The sequence below is a fragment of the Nuphar pumila genome, chromosome 3 (genome assembly GCF_984573655.1).
Source record: "Nuphar pumila chromosome 3, dmNupPumi1.hap1.1, whole genome shotgun sequence".
In the NCBI taxonomy this organism is placed as follows: Eukaryota; Viridiplantae; Streptophyta; class Magnoliopsida; order Nymphaeales; family Nymphaeaceae; genus Nuphar; species Nuphar pumila.
In genome coordinates, this window is record NC_143251.1 from 135,218,158 (window position 1) to 135,244,637 (window position 26,480).

The 26,480-nt window shown below is 38.5% G+C and overlaps 1 protein-coding gene across 1 annotated transcript; it reads left to right on the forward strand.

Annotated features, from left to right (window-relative positions):
- The first annotated feature begins 21,148 nt into the window (after positions 1-21,148).
- LOC149843951 (serine carboxypeptidase-like 51) lies at positions 21,149-24,797 on the forward strand. The gene is made up of 13 exons (XM_090000996.1): positions 21,149-21,281; positions 21,377-21,471; positions 21,814-21,921; positions 22,018-22,258; positions 22,469-22,512; positions 22,606-22,673; positions 22,898-23,003; positions 23,132-23,310; positions 23,403-23,472; positions 23,567-23,617; positions 24,014-24,066; positions 24,150-24,279; positions 24,435-24,797. The coding sequence occupies exons 1-13, from the start codon at positions 21,149-21,151 to the stop codon at positions 24,501-24,503; spliced, it is 1,347 nt and encodes a 448-aa protein (XP_089857122.1). The 3' UTR covers positions 24,504-24,797.
- Positions 24,798-26,480: the final 1,683 nt, after the last annotated feature.

Below are 26,480 nucleotides of genomic sequence, written 5' to 3' on the forward strand. Positions count from 1 at the left end.
TAAGTTAAAATTCAAAATTTCAAAAAGAGTCTGATAATTTTTCTCAATTTCCAAAACATGGTTTTTTTCTGAAAAATATGTTTTTTCAAAGTGATATTTTTCTAAAACTCATTAAAAATAATTAAGTAAGTCCTAATCCAACTAAATTATAATTAAGAAAATTCTAAAACTAATAAAAATACTGAAAAGCGTAAGGCCAAATTGAAAAATATGATTTTTCCCAAAAAATTGATTTTGAATCAAATACTCAAAAACAACAATAAAGATGTGTTTTCAATGCGATTTTATAATGGATCAGGCATAAATAAAGATGAATAAAATGCAAAATATATGCATGATCAAATACCCCTATGCTTATCGTTTGCTAGTCCTCGAGCAAGCTGAAAAAAAAACTGCTAAACTAATTAAAACAAAAACCTAGCTCACTTTTGTAGGAATCACGGTTGCATTTAGTGTATGCAACAAGACCTTTCAACCCCTGGGTTATCCCAGTAGACGAGTAAGGTCTCGTGAGGGTTTACAGTAATGCTACCCATAAACATCTCTGTCATGTATGCATAAAAATTCCATGTCACAAAGCATTATGCAGTTAAAGGAGTTTTTTTTCACAAATATTTCATGCCATTATACTTTCAAAATATGATTAGAGTCTTTTACATGCCACCACAGAATAAAACCTTTTCTTTACTTTTCTAAATATCATAATAATTTATGTTTTATTCTCAAAAAATCAAATATATACATGTCATTATTTATTTATCCTCACTCTTATATTTTTTGCATAAGTTTTCTCAATATTTGCTTCTAAGCAGTGAACTTTTTCTTTTACGCTATTTTTTTTCTTAATTTTCAAATTTTTTACACTTTTTCTTCCTTTCTTTTATTGAACACTATTTCAAATTTCAAGTTTTCATAACCCGTGTAACGAGCTTTGGGTCAGTGACTCCCAGGCCAGACGACCTTAGGGCACCAGATACAAAGTATCCCTCAGACTTAATCGCTCAAGTCACTAGACCTTCCATTTTCATAGTTTACGTATAGCTTACTTCTTTGTCATGTGCAATGTCAACATCTATTAGGCTCTTTATAAAGTCAATGTAACGGGCTTTCGGGCTGGTGACTCCCAAACCAGATGACTTTAAGGCATCAGGTGTAAACACCCCTCAGGCTTTACTTGCTCGAACAAAATAGGCTACAAATATCAACTTTGACAAAAAAGTGATTTTCTTCGTTATCCTTTTCAATATGGGAATCAAACACTTCAACTTGTGTCTGAGCCCAACTACTAGGGAATACGAAGATATCACACAACTAAACGTATGCTCTTTTTTACTTTTTAAGCTCATGAATGCAATGCTATTCATTTGCTTAGTTTTTCAAAAATAAAGTTGTACATATTCATACTTATGATTCAAAATAAACTCTAGCATGCATCTATCATCATTTCTTTGAAATCCACATACACAACTATGATTTTCTAGATCAATGTCAATTTTTTTTTGTAGGGCTTAAAAATTCTCTAAAAACATTAGATTATGTAAAACATTCATATAAGGTCAAACTCATTCCTTAAAAGCCCAATTTTTATGAGTTGACATAAAAAAATACAAGTATAAGGACAAAAAAAGTTTGGGTGTGCAAACTACACCCTTTCCCATTCTTGAATGACACTGTCCTTAGTGGCACTTCTCCATGCTTGCATGAAATAGAGTGAATGCATATGAGAACAAAAATAAATAAGAAAAAATGAGTAGAAGTCACCTGATCCACACTGTGGAACCTTACCTGATACGACATGTGAATGACTCTGCATAGGTTTTACCTGTCTCAATGAATATAACTCATAAAAAAAATGTACCAAATAGAATACATACACGATCTATCATTCATGCTCATGAAAGAAAAAAAACCTACCTAAAAATAAAAAAACTACTAAGACAACTAATAATACATCACAAATATGGTCTGCCTCCCATAAAGCACTAGGTTTTACATCCTCAGCCAGACGGATCTCTGGAGACCCTTCATCGTCCATGAGATCAATGAACGTGAAGTCATGCTCAATCAGGAGCTCTGAGGAAAATAGTGTCATATGTGACACTGCACACTATGTGTCCTCCAACTCTACCCCTATGTACCCTATGATCACTCTTTAAATTGACAGAAAGAACAATATTAGTCTCCTCATGAAAGTTATTCTCAAAAGATGGAGAGCCATAAACTGAATGACGAGCAAAACACACATCCAACTGTGGATCAGATTGCTGCCTTGTGGCATCTGTCACCTGGAAGCAGTCGTCATGTCCTGTCGCTTTCGTGACAACATCAAAGATATGTAATCGTAAATGCTTGTTGCTAAAGAAAACCTCCATCTCCCCAGTATGACAATCAATACGAGCATAGACAGTGGCCAAGAATGGTCTGGCCAAATTGATGGAGATCTGGTGAGCGACATCGGTACCCTCCATGTCTAGAACAAGAAAATTGACAGAGAAGTAAAAGTCCTCGACCTTGACTAACATATCTTCCAATCCTCGCGGATGCTTGGTAGACCTGTCAGCCAACTGCAAAACAGTTGTTATGGGCTTCAAACCCTCAATCCCAAAAGTGTTATATAGGGAACCCGAAAAAATATTCACGTTGGCCCCAAGATCGAGCAATGCACGCTAGATGGTCATGTTTCCTATAACATATGAGATAATCAGTGCCCAGGATCTTTGAGCTAAGGTGGTGCTTGGTGCCAAAATACAGAGCTCACCTGCTCAATCAAGAAGATCGTCTTGGGAAATGACCTTAATTTTTTTTCTACGTGCAAAGTTCCTTGAGGAACTTTGCATAGGTAGACACCTATTGAATGACATCAAGCAGGGGAATGTTTATGTGAACATGCTTGAACATATCAAGCATCTTGTGCATGCGTGCCCTCTGCTTGCCGAAATCAATTGGTTTTTCTAAGGCCTGAGAAAAAAGGGCTCAGGGGATATACGAAGAAAGCATAGGCCATGGGCCCTACCTGTTCTCCTTGGGTCTGATGGAGGAGATCGACTGGTCAATAGATGTGGCAATGGGCTTGCCAGTCAACTCCAGAGTAGGGTGAAATGCCTTCCCACTCCGAAGGGTGATAAAAGAGTTGGACTGCTCTTGGTGAGACTCTGTGAGGTGCAGGTCGTGGTATATGGGTTCCTTACCCTTCGGGTTGACGACAAACTGACTCAGCAAGCTTCCCTCGCTTCGTCGACTCAAGGCCTCAGCCAACTATTCTACTTGAGTCTTTAGCTTTGTTATTGATTGTGTGTGGGTACTGAGGTTGACCTTAATGTCAGAAAAGGCCTCAAGCAGGTTCTTCTGAAAAGATGGGCTCGATGTGGGTTCCTTAGGAGAAAGCAAGCTAAGCTGGGGATGGGCCAGTGGAATTGTGGGACACGGGTAACCTTATAGAAGGTTACCCTGTCTGTGCTATGTTTGGGGAAGCATGTGGGGTGATTCTTATGGATTTCTCTTGACAAAGTTAGGATGATTTCGCCATCCTGGGTTATAGGTGGGTGCATAAGGATCATGCACCGGTCTGACGAAACCTTAGGCAACATTCACGTGCTCCTAAACGAATTCAGGATAGAGTGGTGCTGTCGGACACTTAGAAACAAAGTATGCAAGGCTAGCGCATAGCTCACACACTTTTCCTACTGGATTTAGTGAAGCTGGGTTGGTCAGTAATTGATCAATTTTCCTGGTCAACTTGTCAACTTTGATTTGGAGATTATGTTCAGACCCAACTTTATAAATCCCTCCATTCTTAGGACCATTAGGAATAGTTGTGGTCCTATCAAGCCATGATGACATAACATGATGCATATCATTTTCGATCAATGTATCAAATAATGTTCATGCCTCATCCTCGCTCTTGAGCATGAACATACCCCCACACGAACAATCAACCATTTGCCTGTCCTTCTCGGTCAGGCCATCATAAAAGTACTGCACCAGTTGCCAATGAGGCACCTGGTGGTGATGACACTTTTGAAGAAGATCTTTCATCCTCTCGCAGGTCTCATAGAACTGTTCTCCCTCAATCTGAGAGAAACTGGTAATGACTTTATAAAACTAGTTTGTCTTACAAATAGAAAAATACTTTTTGAGGAACTCACATTGCATGTATTCTCAGGTGGCAATCTTCATCGTATCGAGGGCCTTCATCCAGTGCTTGGCTTTGTCCTTAAGAGGGAATGTGAACAACGTCAACCTCAACACGTCATCCTCAAAATTGTCGACCTGCACAGTAGAGCATATCTCGAAGAACTCGTCGAGATGATGGTAGGGGTCTTCGTTGTTCAGGCCATAGTAAGATGATAGCATTTGTATAATATTGGCCTTTATCTCGAACTACGACGCTCCTACAGCGGGTCTCGCAATGCAGGAGGTCGGAGTGTAAGCATTGGGAGTGAAGTACTCTCTAAGAGGATTGGTCAACTGTTAATCCTAAGCCATGGGTCCGGATCGATGGGCTCTCCTAATAAGGGACTCGGGGTCTTCGACTATCTCCTTAAGCTCAGGGTCAAGCGAGCGTCGTCCTTGCATGCACCTCAAGGTAGACCGGTGTCCTAAGTAAAAGATTTCTTACTTACCTAACGTGCAGTGCAACCAAACTACAACAAACCACAAAGCAGGTAAAAAAAAAGAACTAGAAAATAGAAAATAAACAAGCACAACACACTTGCACCCACAGATAATTTTGTGAAAAGTAAGCTAAAAGTACAATACCAATCGTGCACAGTCACCTCTAAGGGTATCCTAATAGGTGGGTCGTAAAAGAAAGGTAAGCTGGTATCTAGGGTGTGCAAACACATGGTTCTAAACCTAAATACAGAAAAGAAACTAAACAATCTTAGTTAATGAATAGGAAAAAAGAAACTAAACAATCCTAAGTAAAGAACAGAAAAGAAACTAGCAACCTATCAACACGCGAACAAACACTGACAATAAAGTGAATATTCGTATTAATCACCGTTACTTCGCAACGGCGCTAAAATTTAGTGTGAGTTTTATGAAAATGTTTTTTAAAATAATATTTTTAATCAAAATCAAGTGAAAGCCAAACACCAAATAATAAAAACCGACTCACACTAGTGGTGAAGTTTGGGTTGATCTCAAGGAACAAAAAATACTTTGTATTCAAACACACAATCTAAACTACGCTTTATTGCCTTAAAAAATAAAAGATTAATTAACTAAATAAACAAGAGAGTGTTGCCCCTGCAGAGGGCTTAAACAAATAATTAAAGTGCCTTATTACAGACCCAAATGAATTGAATAAATGAAAGAAATAAAATCTTATTCTAAAAATAAAGGAAAAAGTCTTCAGTGCTTAAGTCTTCTTGTCCCTCTTGAATTGATTTGCTTCCCTTTGTCCTTCCCTATTTTTGTTCTTAGTTAAGCTTTTTTATTTTGCTCTCTAAGGGCTCCCTGAGGACACTTCTGAGGGTCTGAGGGGACCTCAGAGGGCACGAAAAGGGACTCACCGCACGTCTAAATGCTTCCTTCCAAAAACAAAAATACAAAACAAAGAAGTACGGATAGAATTAAACAAGAAATCCAATGGCTAATGACTAAAAAAAATTCAGCAAGAACAAGATTTGAATTAACTAAACTAAACTAAAAATAATAACTAACTATGAACAAACTAATAACAACCTAACACTAAAAGACAAAATAACAAAACATCCTAACTAACAAATCAAGAACTAATTTCTAACAAACTAAGCTTAACTAATTCAAGAAAGCAAGAAATTAACTAAACCTAATGATCAAGAACACACTCAGCTGAACATGGCATCTAATTAAACAAAACAAAAAATATTAACAAGAACTAAGCACGACAATCAACTAATACTAATCAATACTAATTGGCTAATCCGAATTAATTAAAACTCATTATTAAACACATGGAAGATTAAAACTACTAACTAATGAATGGCAAAATAAACTAACTTAGCCTGAATTCTATGTTGTACGAAATATGAATATAAACTAACAGAATCTGGAAATAAAACAAAGGCTAACCTACTAACCTATCTACTCTAACTAACTAGTAATGAATTAAAATAACTAGAACCCGGCAACTATGTATTACTTATGACTATGCAACACAAGCATTAAAAAAAAGTTCTGAATGAAATCCAAGTAACGTGAATCCAGTTAAAACTAAATTAAATAATTGAATTAAACTAACGTTGAATTATAAAGACTATGATTAATCTAAAACAATGAAATAAAATAAAGACAAGCTATTCACGAACACAATAATTATGCTATGACTTAATCGGCCAATTTGTTTTCATCTAAACTAATTTTCAAACAATCTAATTAACCTAATGACCTCAAACTAACTATCAGACTGATCTAATTAACAACATTGTCATAACTAAATTTAACAAATAAACAAAATACTAACTATTCCTAAATCGGCTAAAACTATTTCTATATACAAACGATAGTTAATAAAACTATTTGAATCTAATAATCAACTAAAGCAATTGGAAACAATCAATAACATGGATTGAACACTAAATAACCTAACCTAATGCTGGAACTAATCAAGAAAGACATGAATATAAGTATGACAGCTAAAAAGAAATTGAAAGGATTAAAAGAAAACTACTCGGTTAATAAAGAAAACTCTAATTAATCAACCTAACCTAATGACTACCGAATAAAAAGAATTCAATCTGAACTAAATCTAATGTAGATCTAACATAAACTGAATTAAATCTCAGGAAAATATAAGAATATCCTATGCTCAATCTACCGATTTACTTAAAATAATGTTATTCTATGCTAGAATCAAGAAAACAGCTAATCTTAATTAAAACGTATATATATATATATATTCTTTTTATTTTTTTTTAGATGCAAGAAACTAAACTAAACTAATTCAAATATGCAGATGATGTGAAGATCAACTAAAACTACATACGATGATATGCTTTATGCGATGCAAAACTAGATCTACGGTGAAATGGGAAAGAAAGAAGCAAACCATATCGTAGACCACCTCCAACAGATTGGATGAGAAGAAAAGATGGCTAATTCCAGCTGAACACATGCCTCCCTGACGAAAAGAATGGTTGCCGACGGCAGATTGAATGCGAAGAGAAGATTAAAAAAGAAGAAGAAGAAGGAAAGAGAGAGAGAAATCGACAAGGATCGAAAACAAGAGAGAGAAAAAAAAGGGAGGGACCAAAGGAGGGCTTGAGGCTGCTGGAAAAAATGTTTTTTCAGCCTTCAAAACCACTATTTATAATATCTAATTAGGTTAAAATTCAAAATTTCAAAAAAAGTCTGATAATTTTTCTCAATTTCTAAAACAAGATATTTTTCTGAAAAATATGTTTTTTCAAAGGGATATTTTTCTAAAACTCATTCAAAATAATTAAGTAAGTCCTACTCTAACTAAATTATAATTAAGAAAATTCTAAAACTAAAAAAAATACTGAAAAGCGCAGGGCCGAATTGAAAAATATGATTTTTCTTGAAAATTCGATTTTCAAGCAAATACTCGAAAACAACAATAAAGATGAGTTTTTAATGTGATTTTATCATGAATCATGCATAAATAAAGATGAATGAAATGCAAAAATATATGCATGATCATTCTATATATTCAACCAAGTCAATCCCATCAGTTTGCAATTCCACATGTAACACCTTTGTGTTCAGCCTTTTTTTTCTTTTCTAAATCTGATTCAGTATTTCAATTCCAATCTAGACTCAACTGTGCTATATTTGATCGAGTTCGGATATAAATTCACACTCTGGCTTCCTGCCTTGGGTCCAGATTTGGATCTACCATGATCCCATCAAACTCTAACTAATTGGGTTCATTTTTTGTTTATGAAATTTTTATTGAATTTTTGTATTTGAATATTGGATCATTGTTTCTGATCTATAGCTATACTAACAGGGGCTTCGCTTGTACGGTAGGAGCAGCTAGTGCACGTTACTTTGTGTTGGGACGTTGCAGGTTCAAAACCTAATAGTGTAGTTGTATAACTGGTAGGGGTCTGCCTAACCCCAGCTTGCATTTAAAAAAAAAAAAACTTTACAAAAATTAGAAAGTTAGGGTCTATAAAAATAGAATTTTATTAAAAGATAAGCAGAATTAATACATGACAGAGCAGATGACAAGAGGTAAGAAGTGACCACGTATACCACTAGGCTGACATAATCCAAAACTTCCACACAAAATGTCCCTTCTTGCTAAACCCCAAGGCATTTGATTGCACGGACAGAACTGTTAAGAACAGTCCTGAATAGACACTGGTGGCCACTAGGGATGCACATCCAGGCTTGGGCTAGACTCATTTAAGCTCGGCTCAAACTCATTTGAAAAATAAATGAATCGAGCTTGAACAAAAGTTCAGGCTCGGTGTGGATAAACGAGCCGAGCTTGATCAACGGCAAATAATTCATGAATGTTGTCGTCTCTCTAGTGGTTAGGGTTTTGGTCTCTATAAAAAACAGTCTGGCATAAACAAGCATATCTTTTGGACCATTTTTATTTTAAAGGATTAAAAATATGGAATGCTTCCTTTTGATAGTTTCGGTTTTATAAATTTACTAAATGTAAAATAGTGACTTTTGTTTGCCTTTAATAGTTTCTTACCTAAATTGACTTGTAAAATATATATAGATATAGATATAGGTCCTATTTAAGGCATATATCTATGGGTGATTCTATGGTAGTACTGTATCACCATAACTTACGGTGATATATTTGATATACATTGATCTAAGCTTGAAATGCCAAATCTAACCTTTGGATGATGTTTATCATGTCCTATTTACTATTTTTATGTGTTCAAATTGACTCAAATAGGATGGTTTATACCATTTTTAAACCACCCTTATTTTCATGAATGTTGAGCCATTGATTTTTCAACTTCTCAAAAATGAACCTGATGGCTTATTAGACATGATGTAAACTCTCAACATATTAAATACACTATATTAAACATATCTGTACGGTTAAATTTACCATTTGGTGATTAAATCCCTACAAACAAAGAGTGTATACCATCATACACAACCACCATATAATTTTCCTAAAACTGTTCAGTACGAATCACCTTTTTCATATTTTTCAATTTCTTTTTGTTGATCGAACCATATGATGTGATATACAAGATATGTTTAGTATAAAATGAGTTTTGAATGATGTGGTTGTGATGTGTAAGTAGGTTTTTTAACAGCTTAAAAAATCAAGGGCCATGATACACTAAAATTTTACAACTCAAAAAATCATTTTTTTAGATCAAATAATGTCATTCATGGTTTGACCTTTCCAAACAAACCATAAGGACAGCACATCTTTGTGATAAAATTAAGTTGATAAAGTTTGAACCTATGGTTTCCAGCTCAATATTTCTGTGCCTTGAATATCACTAAATATTAAGTTATTAGCTATATATATCTATATATTGCTAAAAGGTGATTCCTTGCTTCTTTGATCTAAACCCTAGATTGCAAATGTGGTTTACAAAAATCCCATTTGCTGTTCGTGTTTAATGTTGTAGTCGACCATGCAAATTTAGTATCTTGTCATATAGTGGCGTATTTCAAAAATATCATGATTTTTTTGAGATATTTTCAGAACCTGATATAATCTTAAAAAGAGATCATGATAAAAAGAGATCTAACTTGTTGAAATATATATATATTTCAACAAGTTAGATATACCTATATTATTCAAGAAAAAACATTTGTTTTTTCAAAATATCTCGAGATTATCCTTTATTGAGAAAATTCCAAAACTAAGTTTTGTTAATATGTGGTGCACGTAAGCTCGTTACAAAGTCACAAACATGGTCATCAACATCATCATCACGTCAATAGTCGCGTGTGAATGCCCACGCTGGTCTGTTCCCAATAAAACCAACAAAAGAGGTGAACTCTTCCCCCTTTTCATCATTGCATGAAAAGACAAAAGGTTGAAATGAAAATATTTACAGAAAAATTTATGTTCATCCAGTTTGTTATGAATTAAGGGTTTTATAAGTTTGAAAATCAGTTTTTTTATCTTGTCTTAAGCGTAGGATTTCAGTCCATGATCCAATGGGTGTGATGTTTTTAAAGAAAACCAGTCACATTCAACTCCAAAGCCTCTCTTGGTCAATATGATTGTTATTATATAAAAGAGGGTAATATTTGCTATCATTAAAGGTACCATAATATAAGGTTGGCTCAATCAGATCACGTTCAGCATGTGTATTTTTTTTCCAGAAAAGGCACCTTAATTGAATCATGTTTTGAGGTAAAAATATAATCTCGAGTTTTTTTTTTGATGAGGAACCCTAGCCTTGAATTGGGTCACTTAATGGGCCTGACGACACAGACACAAATTGTTTGGCTTGGATCCCCCTGGCGAAAAGTGGGCAGAGGATTTTTTATTATGCAGCAGGATTTGAGCAAGAGTTATATCCAATGGGCATTGGGATTTCATGTATCCCATTTTATTTATTGGCGAAGAGACGAAGAAATAGATTCATCATACCATTCCAATATGATCCGAAACGGGAGAAGGAACTAATGCCCCGTTCTAGTACCAGTATTGCAGTTGAAATACCTGCAAATGGTATTTTACGTAGAAATAATATTCTTGCTTATTTTGATGATCCACGATACAGAAGAAGCAATTCGGGAATTACCAAATATGGCACCATAGAGGTCGATTCAATCATCAAAAAAGAAGGTTTGATTGAGGTAAACCCTAGTTGGGGTCCCCGATACCCAAGCCTTTACTAAGCCCACCACCTAAAGGCACCCGAAAAATAGTCAGTCATAAAATTTTTTCTACATTGTGGGCCTTTGCCAACCGAGGCAGGATCAGATGTGCAATGTGCCGCTGCACCTGATCGCCCTCCGTCGTCTGTTATACAGAATGTCAGAGCGGAACCCAGCAGCAGATGGATAGTGATCAAGTGCGGTGGCACATTGCATTTGTGCAATGTGATTGCACCAGATCCCAACACTGAAAAACCTGGTTACATGCCCATTTGCAATTTCCTTACATTTGCATTTCTGTTAAGATTTAGATCAGTATTTTTTGCATGATCTATATATTGAACCAAGTCAATCCCATCAGTTTGCAATTCCACATGTAACACCTTTGTGTTCAGCCTTTTTTTTTCTTTTCTAAATCTGATTCAGTATTTCAATTCCAGTCTAGACTCAACTGTGCTATATTTGATCGAGTTCGGATATAAATTCACACTCTGGATTCCTGCCTTGGGTCCAGATTTGGATCTACCATGATCCCATCCAACTCTAACTAATTGGGTCCAGATTTTCTTTTTTGGTTCATATCGCCGACACCAATTGTTTTGGGATGAAGGCATAGTTGTTGTTGTTGTTGAATATTGGATCATTGTTTCTGATCTATAGCTATACTAACAAGGCTTAGCTTGTATGGTAGGAGCAGCTAGTGCATGTCACTTTGTATTGGGACGTTGCAGGTTCAAAACCTAATAGTATAGTTGGGGTCTGCCTTTGCTTTAAAAAAAAAAACTTTACAAAAATTAGAAAGTTAGGGTCTATAAAAACTAAAGTTTTATTAATAAAGGCAGAATTAATACATGACAGGGCAAAAGACAAGAGGTGAGAAGTGACCACGTATACCACTAGGCTGACACAATCCAAAACTTCCACACAAAATGTCCCTTCTTGCTAAACCCCAAGGCATTTGATTGCAAGGACAGAACTGTGAAGAACAGTCCTGAATAGACACTGGTGGCCACTAGGGATGCACATCGAGGATCGGGCTCGACTCGTTTAAGCTCGGTTCAAACTCATTTCAAGAATAAATGAATCGACAGGCTCTGTGTGCATAAACGAGCCAAGCTTGATCAAGCCGTTGCGATTGATAAGGCTCGCAAAAGAGTATATATATAATATATTTGCAAAATAATTCATGAACGTTGTCATCACCCTAGTGGTTAGGGCGTTAGTCTTTATCCAAAACAGAGACTGGCATACACAGTCTTCTCTTTTGGACAAATGGGTACTGCCTTTTTTATTTTTTCTTCTTTCTTTTTGTTTTGTTGCAAAGGGGAACCATCCCCACTCAATCACCTACTGCACCTTGGTAAGTCTTTGGTTAGAAAAAAACATTGAGGTACTCCTTGCCAATCGAGAGTTTAGCCATCTTCGACCTTACAGCAAGCCATCTTCGACCTTACAGCAAGGGATGCTCTCTCTGAGTTTTGATCTCGTGACATCCTGTCAACTTGGTGATATTCACAAGCCACCACTGCCAAATGGGCAAAGGCGGCAACTGAAATATGAAGGCAAGATGACCTATATATAGGGCAAGTAAACAGAGTGCTAAACTTGGATCGAGATAAATTCATAGATGGTCAAGTCCTACTATGTTCTTTGCTATAGATCAACCTGGTATCTGCTTGTTTAGTAAGGCCCTTCCCTAATTAGAAGAATGTTTCTTTATTCATACATTAATGGCATTTGGAGATCACCACGCCTCATATTGAACCAAAATTTGAGACAATTTTGGCCAAGATTATACCAGTACATGCGAAATTATTGGATCAATTGCCTTTAATATGAACTATATGCATAAAATGACAATTGCGCTCCTGCTTGTCATGCATTCACATCATCCTAACATTATTAAGGCCCCCTTAGGTCAATTTCACCTATAATTAGATTACCAATGAGGGCTTCACGTGGTTGGTAGGAGCTGTCGGTGCATGTCTCTTCCTGGTGGGACGTTGCAGGTTCAAAGCCCACTGGTACGTTGAATAATAAATGGTGGACCCCAGCTTGCCTTTCAAATTTTTTTTTTCCTCCTATTAGATTCTATATTATCATAATGTAGTCTAGTCTCCATCTCTCATCACTCTTGTGATTAGGGTTTTCAACAGGTCCAGTTTACCCCGACCAAACCCTATAGGGTCCGGGTATGGTGACAAATAAGAAGACCTGATTAATACCCACGTCCAATTAATACATGGATCTGGGTATAGTTTGTGAAATTTTATATCAGACCCAGGCCTGACACGAGTTCCAATTAAGACCCACAAATTTTCAATGTACAACAACAACAACTACGCCTTCATCCCAAAACAATTGGGGTCAGCGATATGAACCAAAAAAGAAATTCATTTTGGGTCTTCCACATGAATCCTTTTCCTCCAATCATTTCTATCCAACGCCATGTCCTCGGTGAGGTTCAAAGCATTCATATCCTTTCCTATCATCTCCATCCAAGTCTTCCTAGGCCTACCCCTACCTCTTTTAACTAATATATTTTCTCATTTCTCCAACCTTCTAACTGGAGCATCATTAGGCCTTCGCCGAATATGTCCAAACCACCGTAAACGATTCTCTCGCATCTTATTCTCAATGGGTGACAGCCAGCATAAAAACTTTGTCATATCCTATGAAAATGAACAAATTTTCAATGTAAAAATAAAAAAATATTATTTTATCGAATATGGTCCGGGTCTGGTTCATGTAGTTCTTATCGGGTTCGGGGATGGTTTTCTTAAAGTAGACCTGATTAGACCCGAGTTCGGTCCCAATATCATACCCAAAAATCTGGTCCAAGTCTGATTTCATCTGAGTAGGACCCGTTGATGCCTCTACTTGTGATGACATTGTTATTTTTTCCTATCCTTGACAAAGGAATTGAGATAAGGTGTAATCACCTCTCTCTCTCTCTCTCTCTCTCTCTCTCTCTCTCTCTCTCTCTCTCCCTCTCATTTTCTTGAGATTGTAGTTCATTCAGAGCTCTTTCTTGTCAGTCTCATCCTGCCTTGAGATCCTATGAATCAATTGATTTACCTCTCCACCTTTTCTCGGTAAAAGATCCTTATTTCACATTTGTCACGGGGAAATTCGGAGTCCCAATTTAACACCTTTCCATCTTTCATGTGATTCAGCTCCCAGCAGAGAAAAACATAAACTTACTTCCAGTACTCATCGCTTTCACACGTAACCTCCTCCTTCGACTTTTTGGCTATAATTTCTAGCAAGCATGGTCCACAAATACAATTAAAGGGGACCCTACAGTTCTCCAAGGTGGGGTGCAGTGTGTTACCTTCTTGTGACTACTCTCCTACATTCTCACGTTGGGAACCTTAATTGGTCATTGGAAGAGAGGCAAAGAACATACATAACAAGGTCTTTCTCTCTCTCTCTCTCATATGAAGTATTCCTTTTCTTTTCAGTCTCCCACATTCTCACGTTGGTAACCTTGTTGGTCATTGGAAGAGAGGCAAAGAACAGAAACAAGGTCTCTCTCTCTCTCTCTCTCTTACATTCTTAGATTTTTACTAATCATCTTGTTGATAGCAGTAGATTACTATTATACCTTTTCTCTGAATCCGCATCATATCTATTTTACGTGTAAAATAGTCGGAACACATGCTTTTCTTGTCATTGTTGACAATGGATGATGATCTTGAACATAAATTTTCTTTGCTTCCATGAATTTAGCATTTTTTTTTCTCTTTTACGGTCTCTTCTACCAAAAAGCTCTAGATTTTGACTGCTAAGGATACACTCATCTGGTAGAGGCGACTCATGAATGCCACCAAGCTGAAGAGATGCCAAGAGTTCAAATCCCATAGATGCACGTCTGTTCCCACAAGGCCAAAGTTGATGTATTTCCCCTTGATGGACAAGAGGGACTTGTGGTTTTTACCAATGAGCTCGTGAGTGAGAGGTACATTAACTAAACTTTTTATTTGTTAGATGGGTGGTTCTCCTGGCTATTTAAGAGAGAGAGAGAGAGAGAGAGAGAGAGAGAGAGCAGATTCTTTATTTTAGTTTTTTTTTCTTGAATAATCCAAGAAAATCCCCTCTCCCTTCCCCCCCTCAATCACTGATCACACGTTGGCTGGCCAACTGTTAGTTTTCCAGGTCTCCTGCCCAGCGGGGAGTACATTTAGCTTGAAACTTGCGGCAAGTGATGTCACCCATGGGTTTTGAATTTGTGACATCCCATCAATTTCGTTATATTCATAAGTCTCCTACCAAATGAGCAGAGTCTAGCCTAAGCCTCGAGGGCAGGGGTCCTAGCTTCAGAGTTTTACGCTGTCGTATGATAGGTTGAGCCCCTGAAACCAGGTTTTCGTGAAGGGTGCTGTTTCTTCAGGTAATAAATTTGAAAAAAAAAAATGAGAGGAGCCGTTGTGGGCTTTATTTTTGTTTTGATTTGATGTGAATTTGACAGCCATTCCATGTATTAAGGGAGAGCATTTTTCCAGCCTCCCATCTTGGCATTTTTAGAGGACGTTAGGTCGTGCCTCTTCAATTTTTTAGAAAGTTTCATTCTTTTGTTAAATATGATATCAATTATTATCTGTCTCACTTTTTGTTTTCTGTTTTAAGAATTACGAAGCTTTGATGTACCCGTGACCACCGTTTGTTTGACTTGTATTTTGATATTTCATTAGGAATCTTTTTCTCAAAAAATAAAAAGATATTCCATTAGGAATCTTTTTCTCAAAAAAAAAAACAAAGATATTCCATTAGGAATCTGAATCTCGAATGACCACGTTACATGTTTTTTTTATGTTTGTCATTATCTTCTAAGGGGAAGACATTGTATAGTGCTCGTGCAACGTGGATGAGCACGTGATATAGACCGTCCATCTAGAAATTATACGGCCTTGATGTGTAATCTTTTCGCACTCAAAACATTGGTAGGTCCCACCGCTGGTTAAAAAAGAAAAACTGGCGATGTGGTTTACATGGGTCAATACCAATTTTGTTCATACAGAGAGGGTGGTGTATGTTCCCCCCGGATGATTCACTGAATCCCACGTCTGTGTTAGGGGCTTTGAATGAGCACAACATATACAAGCACATGGGGCTCGTATTTCCGTGTATGTTGACATCACTAAGCATTGGAATCTGGTGTGGTTGCAAAGACTTCAATACCCTTTCTTGCTATTCTTCTCATAAAGTGATTTGGGAAAATGATAAAAATGCCTTCATTCAAAAAAGAAAAAACAAACAGTTCAAAAAAAGGACAAACATGTCCTCCATTCAGAAAGTCGAGGATGATGTTGACTCTTCAAAGTCTTCTTCTTCTTTCTCCGTAAAACACTGTAAAACCCTCTCTCTCTAGAGAAGAAATCAAGGGAGACAAAGAGTTCTCCCTGGAAAAGGCCATGAACATCAACCCTCTCACTCTCTCTCCCTTCTCTCTCTACTTCTGTGCACATCCAACAGACGATCCTATATTGATCCATCAAACACCGACTGACCTGCACACTGACTGTAGCATCGTTCAACTTGATGAGTTGTGGAGCTTGATTCATAGTTTTTGCCCTTATAGGAGGAGGGTTTGGGGGCTCCTCCCAACGTGGATAACATCGTTCAACTTGATTCGTTGTAGAGCCTGATTCAGAGTTTTGCTCTTAAAGGAGAAGGGTTTGGGGGCTCCTCCCAGCGTGGGTAACATCATTCAACTTGATGAGTTATGGAGCCTGATTTAGAGTTTTTGCCCTTACAGGAGGGAAGTCCGGGGGCTCCCCCCCGTCGCGGATCCCACTGCGCAGTCAGCGGGCAGGGGTCTACAGGGGCCGCCCCTGGCGGGGGGGCTCGGGGGGCAGCGCCCTCCGGACCAAATTTTTTTTGGGGCTTCCAACAACGATTTGTAGTGTTATCGGGCTTTCCTATAACGATTTGTAGTATTTTTGGGTCTCCAACGAGCCCGCAAATCGCTATAGCGATTTATAGTGTTTTTGGATCTCACTATAGCGATTTGTAGTGTTTTCCGCAAATCGTTATAGCGATTTATAGTGTTTTTGGATCTCATTATAGCGATTTGTAGTGTTTTCCGCAAATCATTATAGTGATTTGTAGTGTTATTCAGTAAGCAAATCGTTGTCAATCGCTACCCGAATTAGGACCAATTTGTCAGTGCCATATCTCCCTAATCGAAGGTCATATTCCAAATCCGTAAAAAGTGGTGTCTTTGTTATTGAGTCTAGTTTATTTCTGTAAATTTTCAGTGATTTCTATTGTCATTTCATTCCCCATTTTGACTAAAAACCAGACCCCTATTATTCTATGTTATTTGAGTTGCACAACACCATTCTTGCTTGACATCCACATCTTGATTCTGGCATGCTCCTTGCTGGATTTTCCATTGATTTCTTCCAACCTTGCTTGGAACAAAAATATGTCTTTCTCACTACGATACTCTGTGCATTTTTTGACCATGACACCCGAGACCCATGCCGGGGGAGCCCCCGGACCCCCCTCCTGTAAGGGCAAAAACTCTAAATCAGGTTCCACAACGAATCAAGTTAAACGATGCTACCCACGTTGGGAGGAGCCTCCAAACCCTCCTCCTATAAGGGAAAAAACTCTAAATCAAGCTCCACAACGAATCAAGTTGAACGATGCTATCCACGCTGAGAGGAGCCCTCAAACCCTCCTCCTATAAGGGAAAAAACTCTAAATCAGACTTCACAACTCATCAAGTTGAATGATGCTACCCACGCTGGGAGGAGCCCTCAGACCCCCTATCTGTTAGGGTAAAAACTCTGAATCAGACTCCACAACTCTTCAAGTTGAATGATGCTACCCACGCTGAGAGGAGCCCTCAGACCCCCCTTTCTGTAAGGGTAAAAACTCTGAATCGGACTCCACAACTCTTCAAGTTGAATGATGCTACCCACGTTGGGAGGAGCTCCCAGACCTCTCTCCTGTAAGGGTAAAAACTCTGAATCAGGATCTACAACTCATTTACTTGAATGATGCTACCCACGCTGGGAGGAGCCCCCAAACCCTCCTCCTGTAAGGGTAAAAACTCTGAATCAGGCTCCACAACAGTCAATGTGCAGGTCAGTCGGTGCTTGATGAAGCAATGTATGATCTTCTGCTGGATGTGCACAGAAGCAGAAAGAGAAGGGAGAGAGAGAGAGTGAGAGGGTTGATGTTCATGGCCTTCTCCAAGGGAGATTTCTTTCTCGGATAATCCTGAGACTGGGTCTTAAATAATCATCTTCAGTGCACTTAAGTCTTTACAACCACTCCTTTTCAAGAATCGTCATTTTTTTGGCACCAATGGAGAAGAGGGTACTTAAGTCTTTGCAATCGCATCAAACTCCAACGCTAATTAATGCTGACAAACATGGGGATACGAGACGCACATGCTTACATACGTGGTACTCTTTGGGACCCCCGAACATGAGATGTAGCTAACTCCCCTGTTCGGGGGGGGGGACATATAACCTGCTTCGGTTCATACATACTACAAAACGAGGTAGGATCATGTGTAATGTGATTGCACACTTTTAGTATACCGCTGCACCTTTATCTATCATTTCATCCTATCTCTAAGACGACGGACGATCGAGTAGCTAGAGATGCACACGAGCCAGGCTCAGGTGGAGTTTGGCATGTACAAGCTCGGCTCACCCAAGGTCTTGAATGTTTAGGCTCGGCTCAAGCTAGGCCAGAGCCTGAACCATTACTGTTCAAGCTCAGCTCATTTAGCTTGCCCTGAGGGAAACAAGCATTGGCCGTCAGGTAGAGGCGAGTAAGAGGGATGAATTTCTCAATTGCTGAAACTGAAAGGTGGGGTGGGGGGGGGGGTGACGGGCAACATTGTCTGAACTCGGTGGTGTGGTGATGAGGGGCAAACCGGCATGGACCGTCGGAGGAAGGTGAGTGGGAGCCGAGACCGGAATTGCGGCAGTGCCGACTGCCGACTGCCGAATCTGCTGATTGCTGCCAAAACTGAAAGGGTGGGGGAAGAGGAGGTTCGAGATAACCCTAGTCTCGAAACTCAAGGGTTAACTGGTTAAACATTAAAAGGTTAAAGCTCCCATTATAAGTAAGCCAAGTGGGGGCAGGGCAGGTTGTGTCCGAAATACCCGCTACCGATGAGTCGAGCCATATCGAGTTCGACAAGTCAAACAAGCTGGGCTTGTTTGCTCGTCCGAGCTTTAGACCGAGGTCCATACTCGACTCGTTTACAGCACATGGACGAGCCTGAGCAGAGCTTTAACCGATCCGAGCTTGAGCCAGCTCAGTTCTTTGTGCATCCTTAGGTGTAGCACATTTTACCTGATCTTAATTTTCCTAAAAAACAAGTCAATGAGGCTCGGGGCAATTTTGGTCTTTACTGATACTTCTTACTTCCGGAAAAAGGGTCAATTAAATAGAATAGGCCCATAAGATAATATACCCTCTTTTCCATTTAGACGAAAAAATTAAATGGTTATAAAGTTAAACCCTAGGCGGTCGGTGCAGTGGAGGGGCCTTAGCCACTAGGTGATTAGGGTTTCATTCTCGTGAGCGGCAGCCCCTTGCATTAATGAGGCAAGAGATAATCCCTTGCTCAGCAAAAGCTGGGCAGCCCTTTACAATCGTACGTATAGTAGGCTTAGCCAGGACGACTAGGTCTCGGATCCCGAGGGTGATTTTTCATCCTTCATGTAAAAAAACAGATGGTTATAAAGTTGGAGTTTCCTCATCACTTCTGCTTGAAATGTATTGCTTGTTCATTTAACTGGATGGTACTGTGTCCCTTCACCTTTCCATTCTATTGGGGTCACGGTTTGCTTATCTAATTTCTCCATGAAAACTAGTTGGTGTCCTTTGTATTTGATAAACTCAGCACTTGCTGTATGTACAACAGTAATCAAAAGGTTGGAGTACTTGTGTTCAGGTTACCATGGAGGGCAATGGTCTCAGGCAGGTGCCACCATAGATTGATTTGGTCAGTGGACTTCCACAAGATTTTCCATTCAGTTTCATTCATCTCCTATGCCATCCTTATCTTCGTAGTTCATCTTAGCATCTCATTGATTCAAGTTTTAATAATTGAAGAGGAAGAAAAACGTTTTATTAATATAAAGTTAAAGGTAACATAAATCAGCTCAAGAGAGTTCGACCTGTAATGCAGAGAACATATCAGGACATCCAACAAAAAGATTTCCTAGCCAAGCAACATCAGCCGATGGCCATTTAGGAAAATGCCTGCCAGTATATGCCACAAAATGACCTTAAATGACAGGCCTCATCACGAAAAGTTCTTGGGTTGCAGTCGTTCCAAATCGACCACCATGAAGTAAATAACCAACACCTCCACACGAAGTACCAACGCTCAAAATGACGGATAGTAGCAGGCTCAAGAAGAAGATCGCTGGCAAAAGACGAGTCACGAATAGTGAAGTCCGGAAGTCGCCACGCTACACAGAAAAAGCATTGAAAATAATGAAGTCCGGAAGTCACCATGCAAGTTGTTTTGATCAAAAGTGATTTATGACTCATTTAGTGAACATCAATGTGCGAATCGCTAAAATCTGGCATTTATACAGTATTTTATCATGATCCAAAAATCAACATGCAAAATTTTATTTTGAAGGCAAGCTGGGTTAGGCAGACCCCCGCCAGTTATTATTGTACCACTGAGTTTTGAACCTGCAACCTCCCACCACAAGGAGACGTTCACTGACAGCTCCTTTGGACAACATGCCAAAATTTGTTGATATAAAAAATCATATCTTTTGTAAAAAAAACAAAAAAAAAATTTGATTTCTATCAAATTGATCATGCTGTATCCATCTATGAGGTCATGTTTGATCAAAACAACTTGCATCAATGAGATCCTGCATGGTATTTGACGATGGGGATGACATAAATGATGAGCGTAACTGAACTACGTAACTGAACTGCAAGACTTCTGGCTTGCATGAACCTGATCATCTGTCCATGTTGATATCACCCTAGTCATATTGGGTTTATGCTGACAAGAAAACCAGGTTAAGTTTTGATTAGATTGAGTTGAATAAGTTTGTGGGCTGCCGTTGCTTTATCACAGTTGGGGCAGGTAAAGTTGGGTGATCGTGTCCTCAACTCCGAGTTTTTACTGGCAGGGAAACAGGACGATTAAGTCACCCGGTTGCCTATATCACATCTGATATTTGCTAACACAATTTGAAGCGCGTTGCACGTAGGCACTCGAACACAATTGCTCTTCTTCTCTTTCCTTTTATACCTTTCATATCTCTATTGTTGAGGATATAAACATTGTGTTGTGCAGAGTTGAGGCAGCCAGGCAACCAAGAAGTCTCATTGTTACCACCTGTTTGCCTGTTTTTATTCAGTCATGGAGAAGAAAGTGATGTTTTTGGTGCAGTTATGTTTCCTTCTGCTGCTTCCTCACTTGAATGGTGGACTCAGTAGCGCATTTGGAACAAATGACAAGATGGAAGAGTGGGGATATGTTGAAGTTCGTCCTAGTGAGTTTACTGGTTTTGATTTGAATAACTTTGATGCTTTGATGTACTGAATCCCCTCGTCATGGTTCTCTGCTTATGCATCATCGTTTATACAGAAGCTCACATGTTCTGGTGGCTGTACCGAAGTCCTTACCGCACCAACAGCTCAACCGCTCCCTGGCCAATTATACTGTGGCTCCAAGGTGGCCCGGTAAGCTCTATGATTTTCGCACACACACACACACACAACTCCAGTTCGACATGTGAGTCTGAATTGTTTTTTGAAAAATAAGACCCGAGGACACGCTTTTTCCATTTTTTCGTCAACTAAAAACTATTTTTGTTATTTTAATATATAAAAATTTATTTGTATTAAAATATTATTGTATATATTTAAAGTTTATATGTTTTCGGGTCGTGTCAGCATGTCATAGCGTATCCATGTGACACACAGAGAAAGTGGCGTGTCCATGTGATACAGGCCACGTCACTAATCATAGTTGAGTTGCCTCCTCTGTTTCACTTCTTATTCTTTTTTGGTGAAAAACAATAGGGAGCGTCTGGAGTTGGCACGGGGAATTTCCAAGAGATAGGGCCTTTGGATACAGATTTGAAACCGCGCAACTCCACATGGCTGAAAAAAGCTGATCTCTTGTTCGTGGTAAATTCATCAGTCTCACTTGATTTTTCTTCAATTACAGACAGCAGATTCTCACAATCAAATACTGTTTAAAGAGCAAAAGTTGTAAAATTACAGGATAGCCCAGTTGGTACTGGTTTCAGTTTTGTTGAGAATGCGAGTTTAGCTGTGAAGACCGATGAAGAAGCGGCCACTGACTTAACCACATTGCTGATCAATCTGTTCAATGAGAATACATCCCTTCAAAGCAGCCCACTGTACATTTTGGCTGAATCTTATGGAGGAAAACATGCTGTGACACTGGGTTTGGCTGTTACCGATGCAATCGAAGCTGGGAAACTCAAACTGGAACTTGGAGGCACTAAGTTGAACGCTCTGTTCCTGTTATGTTCTTTTTAGTGCTCATCATATTCTCTTGGTTGAATTGCATGTTTGCAATGCCAACTTTCATGAGTTTTAGTACTATAATTTGGCTTATACATGCTTACCATCATATATAATACTGCAATCAATTAGTTGGATCTTGGTGATCTAAAAATAGTATGTTTATGTTTGTTTTGCTTACTAGGAATTGCACTCGGAGATTCATGGATCTCTCCTGAAGATTTTGTGGTGAGTAACTTGCACAGATAAAGCAACAGAGACCAAAATAGTAGCTCATTTATATGTCTGCAGAAAGTATTAAAACTATAATGGCTTTTGTAGCTTTCATGGGGACCTTTATTGAAGGATGTCTCTAGATTGGACTACAATGCAGCAGATCAGGCTAACAGGTTTCAATAGCAACATTCCTTCATCAGTAAAAGAAGTGTTCTGGATATACATAAGTTTACAGTGAATATGAAATATGTCTGTTCTTTTCTCTTAAAAAATGTTTTTTTGATTTGGACATTTTTGAAATGAGTAACTTTATTGACAAGTGTTGCAATCTGTAGTTCTGCACCATGTTTTCATGAAAATGTACTACCCGTGATCTTATGCGGCAAATTTCATTCAGAATGGCTGCACAAATACAAGAAGCAATTGGAAAAGGATTGTATAATAACGCAACTAATTTGTGGGCTTCTTTAGAAGGCTTTATTACTGCCAACAGTAACAATGTGGTGAGCCATTATGACTAGATGAAATCCTCGATGCTCCTATGCTCCAAACTGCTTTTAGTTCACGATTTGTTTTATAGCAGTTTTTCTGTTATTTGTTAATTTAGTACTATGGGTTTGATGATATACAGGATGTCTACAATTTTTTGATTGATTCTTCTAGTGATCCTCTAGCAACAGCAACAGGTAAATCAACAAACGCAGCTGAAAGGAGGTACAGCAGATACTTGGAAGCCATTCATATGAGTCTCTCAGACTTAATGAACACAATAATTCGGCAAAAATTGGGAATCATACCAGAAAATATCCGGTAACAAAATGCTCTAGGGAGATGGAACACTTTGTTTTGCTTAATTCTTTGTGATGCAAAAGTTGTGAACAGCGTCTCATCTCCTCTTGCAGATGGCGGGATCAATCTGACATTGTTTTTGATTCCTTATCTGGTGATTTTATGAAGCCTAGGATTAATGAGGTATGCAATAATACAAGATGAAAAATCTGCTTCTTATTGTTGTAATCTGATGTTATGCTATTTCTTCTTCTTAAAATGATCATTTCTGTTACAGGTTGACGAGCTCTTAAGCAGGGGAGTGCAAGTCACTATATATAATGGCCAAGTAAAGTTTTCTGCAATTGCACAATGTTGTTTTGCGCTATTGAAGAAGCATATGGTCATGATAACAAGACAGGAACCAAAAGAATTCAAAAACTTTCAGGAACTACATGTTCTTGGGATGAAATTCTGTATAAGTTGACAATTTTCGGTATAACCTTCTGGTGCTTATAGAAAACCGCGATGTCCTTTTGATATTGCGGATTGACCATACATTCACTCTGAATGCAAAGGAAAAGAGAATGTGTGTTTATATGCATAAATACATGTTTCCTTACATAAACTTGAACTTATATCCAATAAACATGTCATGAACACTAGGTGGGAACACTGTAATAATTTATATGTATTTTACTCCCCATTCTGTCTTTTCCTTAACATCCTTTCTGTGTTTCTACAGGTGGATCTCATCTGCGCAACCAAGGGAACTGAAGCCTGGGTTCAGAAACTCAAGTAAAACTCTAACATGTCCCCTGCTTCCTGCATTTATATCGCTATTTTCTGTTACATATTGAACCATTTTTATTGGTTGCTAGGTGGAAAGGGCTGAATAATTTCATTAATAGCAAGAGGACAGCCTTATACTGTGACCAAAAAGAAACCAAGGGGTTCTACAAGTCCTACCAGAACCTACATTTCTATTTGATCTTGGGCGCAGGACACTTTGTAATAACACCTCGATTCACGTTACATTAGCACCTCCTTTCTAATTTCATTGCATTTTTTTTTAATCTTCAAATTTTCTGGCTATTTAGTAATACCATCTTGATTTATTAACAGATTTGACCGGCTTGTACTCATTTTTACAGGGCTTGTTTCAGGTACCGGTGGATCAACCCTGCATAGCACTGAAAATGATTGGAGAAATCACTCATTCTCTTGCTTCATGAAATATAATTGATCATATCAAATGCAAGCAGCATAACTTAGCAAGGTTATGGGATTTGCTAGAAAATGGAGGCCCTATATATTCTGAACAATAAACAAGCTAGAATTGTTGAAGCAGCTGTTGGCATGAAATAGAATTCAATCAAAGAGGAAGGCTTCAATAAAATATCATCTTAATGGGATGATATTGGATCTGAATTCTTCCAAAGGCACATAATAAGATGCAAAATCATATGTTGGTCACAATTGTTACCATACTATTTGAATTTCTTAGTTGGAAAACCTGTGAAAGTGCCTCGAATTGGTCAATGTATGAAGCTTGTTGGTTATGTGCGGTCTCTCTCAGACAAAATTTAAAGATCTGTCTCTGAATATGATTGGTTTGGGAGGAAAACGTGGAAGAAACATCCTGTTCTGGTTCTATACTGTTTTCAACCAGTGGATGAATAAGGGCCATCACTCTACTCTAGTCCCTCATAATAATAATAACTTTATGGAACATGAACATTTCGGTAACAAGAAGCCTGCCAAGCTGTCACAAATTAAGATACGGATATAACCGGGGTTGCGACATGCGATTCGATATGCGGGTTCAATTTTATTTTGCAAAATAAAGACATGATTTCTTAATCAATAAAAAACTATTTTTTTGATATTTTAAATTATGTTTTGTTGTTCGAACTATCAAAAAATTGCTTGAATAAATATTAAATAATATGTTGACTGTCAGGTCTGTCAACGTGTCATAGCATGTTGGTGTCGTGTCATAGTGACATAGCCAAAATGGTGTTCCCGTGTGATATAGCTACCATGCACCTATCTCCAGCCAGAATTGTCACTGGTTTACTGCCTTTATTTCCATTGTGTAGTATGACAGAGCTCTGTCCCAACCATCATAACTTAGAGCAACACTTCTTGTGGAGGTTGTTGCCTCCTTGGTCTGGCTTTGCAGTCCGCAGTCTGCACCTAGTTGGATCAGATTGAACCTTGTATTATATGATCCAAGGAGGCCGAGTTGACTTGGTCTATATAAGCCATGCATCAAATGGTTTTTTTTTTTCTTCCCATGATAGGCAAGCTGGGGTTTGACAGACCCCTAGCAGTTTATTAAGAACTAAAGCTCAGAATGTACACCATACAATTCAAAAAATTGGATGCCAATCATGGGGGGTGGTTTCCCCAAGGCATCCTAACCCCAGCTCTGCTCATATTGGCCAGCTGTTTAGTTCAATGTTATCAGTATCGGTGCGTATCGGCATGGTATCGATCGCCAATCATCTAATAGCTAGTGTAGCATGTAACTAAATGGATCTTCATATAGAACATGAGTCACACTAGCATCTTAAGATGCACTCAGATCCAATTAGAATCAACCAGATTCAATATATTTAGACTTAATAGAATTCAAGTGGATTAAGGTAGGTTTAGGGTCAAATGGATAAGTTATGTTAAGAATATGGGTTCAGTTTGAAACGTTCACATTCGGGTTTGGATCAAATAAAAAGCCAAAAAAGAACAAAAATAGGTTTTGATTTGATTCAAAAGGAAATTTTGACCAAACCTGGCTGGATTTTGGTAAACAGGTGATGAAGTCATGTTTAAAAGTAGTAGAAACATGTTCTGGATGTAGGAATCGGTTTGCAAAGACTTAGAACTGGTATGAGACTGCTCTAAACTGCTCAAAAATCCCTTCAAACCGATCTGATTCTGAGTAAGACAAGTGTGGTATGTTGCAACGGAACTGAACGGGTTCGGCCTATTAGGGCATCACATCAGGCGGCCTCCCACCTGGGTTTGGGAAGCCAGTGGAGGTGCCCTCCCTTGCCAGACGTCTTGGCAAGAAGTCCACAACCAGCGACGACAGGTGGAGGGTGCCTTTCGGTGGGATGGGCTCCTGTCAGCCAGTTATGTCCTGGACCAAATCACTGGACGACGACCAGCCGAAGGGAGCACTCTCCCTCACCTGCCCATGATGAGAA